Here is a 3,630-nt window from a genome sequence, read left to right as displayed (position 1 = left end):
CAGAATTCATTACCTTAAAAAGAAAAACCATGTCAGAGAGCATTCTACGATCACTAAGTAAATTAATAATAACATATTTAGGACAATTCTTTATAAAGTCTACAAAATTTTCTCTGAACACGTTCAATTCACTGAGCCTAATTTGGACAAATAAAATTAAAAATTACAGTACAGAACTCCAAAATTGGGCCTAATTATGGTTTTATATAAGGCCATCAGAGCCTTCCCAAATCAGACCCAGCATTTTATTAGATTTAGCAACATAGAGCAAGCTTAGCTCAGTCAGTGGCGTCGAGAGCCAGTAAGGGCCCCGGGGCAACACCTCACATGGGGCCCCCTTCACTTGGGACCCCCACTCGGCCGCTCCCCAAATTAAGTCTCCTAAATCTGACAACTAAACTTTTCATCCTGGCCGTCGGATATCAGCTTCCATTCTGTCTCTTATACACATCTAGATGTGTATAAGAGACAGATATATATCTCATCGTATGTTTTTGTTACAAACAGTTATTCAAAATGAAGAAAATAATAAATATACTTTTGTCTCATCACCAGCAATTTGCATTCTAAAAATTAACGTCTAACCAGAAATTTGTTTCTTTACTCTTTTTGTAAGACAGTCAATTAAGTTATTGTAATTAGGGTTCTGTACGCGTTTCTTCTAATAACTTAATAAAAACAATTATTTCTTCCAAATTATTTCGACTTAGTCTTCTGTTGGGGTTGTGGTAATGGTTGAGCGGGAAAGAACACCGGCCGCCGCTCACAAAGATACAGATCATGCTGGAGATCAGACCAAGAATGACGACGAAGACGAGGCTGACGAGACCAACCTGGACAAGGGTTGGGCTTGGGTCGTTATGGTTGCCTCCCTGCTAACACACGTTTTCACGTTCGGAATGGCTTACTCTTCAGTAGGAGTGTTATATACGGAATTTTTAAATGTTTTTGGCAAGAGTAAATCAGCTACAGCGTGGGTAGGATCAATTCTTCTTGGAACCATGCTGTGTTCAGGTAAACAAAATTGCAATAACACTTTATAAAAGACATAAAAGTAATTATAAGAATAATTTGTCACTAAAAAATAAAAATGAGAATGTGGAATTATATTTAATTTCATTGTTTCTACTTAAAAGAAATATTATAACATCTCATTATTGCGCTATATATATACTGTCTCTTATACACATCTAGATGTGTATAAGAGACAGGTAATACCCTCTATAATACCGCAGTATATATATATATATATATTCATGTACATATTTTAGCTCACGCAGAAAAGATAGCGGTATGGTGATTGATGACACTACATAATTCTATTATAATAATCAATATTAGGCTTAATATTACCATTATTTACGGTACAGTACGGTCATTGTAGCCTACGAAGCTATACATTTCATTCTTATTATCACCCTTAAGGACCAATGTCGTTTATTGTATTATTATACATCAATAACTAAAGGTTTTCTCTTCTTATTCACATTAGGCCCAATTTCAAGCGTCATGGTCAGCAGGTGGGGCCCAAGAATTGTCACTCTAATCGGAGCTTCCTTTGCCACCATGGGTATGGTATTAAGTGCATTCGCTAATGGACTACCGTACCTATATATAACATATGGTGGTTTGACAGGTAAGATAATTTTGTGATTATTCTCTGCACTATGTTTTTTACAGTAAAAAGATTGTAAGTCTCCAACATTCATAATATTTCAGTATTATAAATATAACAATTTTACAAGAGATTTAAGGTATTATAATTTGATAATGCTAGGAGTGATGTTTTGCCCTTCCTGAAGTGTATGGAACACTCACTAATCACTATGCACAAGCTCTGTAGGCTAGTGGTTATGACACCGTGCTAGTTATCTGGAGGTCGTGGGTTTGATTCCTAACCGAATACGGTAACTTGCGAATTGTTTGCAAGTATTTATTGGGATGGTCCTGAGTATTCGGTATGATAACACGTCAGGTAGGGAAAAACATCATTCCATGTTAATTTTCTGAGACAAACTCACGTCGAAATAATGTTATTAGTAAATAAACAATAAAAACAATATACATAATGCTGGACCCGTTTTTACAAAAATGTAAGAACATTAACCTCGCAGCAACCGATGAACTCTTGCGTGCTTTCACCATCTTATAAATTATTTTGTATAATTATGTAAGTTTCATAATATTTCGTTATACTGTATTAAGCTTTTCCTTTATATTGTATTTTTTGTAAATTTGATTTATATTTTGTTTTCTTTTATATCACGACCATGATGAAAAACAGCATGTAAATTTTTGAGTTATGTTTTCGTGAATAAAGCTTTACCACTTACTTACTACAACTCCTCTTTTAGGTTTGGGCTTCGGTTTGTCGTATCTTCCTTGCATTGTCATCCTTGGAAAATTCTTTGAGCGTCGTCGATCTGTTGCAACGGGTATCGCCGTAGCCGGTTCTGGTGTCGGTACATTTATTTTAGCCCCTGTATGCCAAGCTCTCGTCGACAGTATTGGTTGGAGGAAAACATTTATCGTGCTAGGTGTGTTTGTTTATGTAATGTTCTTGTATATTTCTGGAGACGTTTATATATATGACAGTACAATTACTTGGGTTCAATGATGTGTTCCTTATTCAGTGCTCACAAGTGTGTCCGTATCTACATTCAGTATAAGATAATATACCAACAGGGTTCAACTCATGTTACAAATTAGTAACAGTGCTATTTAAAGATGTAATAGTTTAGTTGACTGACTTGTCAATCAATGTCAGATTCTGCTACAGTTTACTGATCAACAACGAAAACGTTATGAACATTCTGAAAATATAACATTCAAAGATCATGATGATAACGATGCGATAGGCCAACACACACGCCTAAATAAATTATTATTTTCTTCTTTCAAGGCTTTCTAGAGACGACGTTACACATATGTGGTTTTATCTATGACCCAAAGAAAGTACCAATACGAAGAAAGAAAACACAGATTAACCAGCTGAAGCTGCCGGAGGACAGGTTGACGGCAGTAGACCTGATGATTAAAGGAAGCTGTCTTGGCTTCCCTGTACTCTCAGCTTCCAGTATAATATTCGAAGAAAGTGGGCCCAGAAACCTAAAGTACATGCCCACGGAAGAAATATTTGCCATTGAAGAAGAAACTAAAGAACCTAACAAAGATATGAATGGTCCCGAGAGCCCATGCAAAAAGACAAACAATGAAGAGAAAATAATTACCGATCATGCGATGAACTGTGTTGAAAAATGGGAGCGGCGCAGCATTCGATTTGGAATTCCAACCTCCCGCAAAGATCGGGTTGTGTCAGGTACTGGTCGTGCTGTTGGTAGAAAGACATCAGCTCTTTCACTGTCAGCGATTGAGGAGTCGTACTCCAGCTCAATGAGAACACCAAGTTGTCAGACCATTAGCGTTACAACTGACACACAAGATGGTCCTAAGAATAAAGAAGCTTCGGCTGCAAATCACTCTGTCATTAGCGTAAATGACACATACAACAGCATCTCAGCTCTGGAGCAGTTCGGTCAAAAGGAGGCCAGTAAGCCGGAAGAGTTCAGTGGTCCTCTAATACCCAGTCGAAAAACAAGATTCATGTTGATGTTGAAGAATAGATTTGGC

General features: G+C 36.9%; 1 protein-coding gene across 1 annotated transcript in view; it reads left to right on the top strand.

Moving 5' to 3' along the window:
* The first annotated feature begins 647 nt into the window (after positions 1 to 647).
* LOC117103385 (monocarboxylate transporter 4-like) overlaps positions 648 to 3,630 on the top strand; it is a 5,763-nt gene continuing 2,780 nt past the window's right edge. The window contains exons 1-4 of the mRNA XM_033243926.1: positions 648 to 1,014; positions 1,493 to 1,636; positions 2,355 to 2,537; positions 2,903 to 3,550. Of these exons, the coding sequence (XP_033099817.1) occupies positions 732 to 1,014; positions 1,493 to 1,636; positions 2,355 to 2,537; positions 2,903 to 3,550 (1,258 nt within the window). The 5' untranslated portion in view covers positions 648 to 731. The remainder of the gene's footprint in view (positions 1,015 to 1,492; positions 1,637 to 2,354; positions 2,538 to 2,902; positions 3,551 to 3,630) is intronic.

This window comes from Anneissia japonica, unplaced genomic scaffold (assembly GCF_011630105.1).
Source record: "Anneissia japonica isolate Jap-2015-1 unplaced genomic scaffold, ASM1163010v1 scaffold288257_len99150_cov156, whole genome shotgun sequence".
In the NCBI taxonomy this organism is placed as follows: Eukaryota; Metazoa; Echinodermata; class Crinoidea; order Comatulida; family Comatulidae; genus Anneissia; species Anneissia japonica.
Note: the sequence above shows the minus strand (reverse complement) of the source record. Positions and strands in the feature narration are given on the sequence as shown.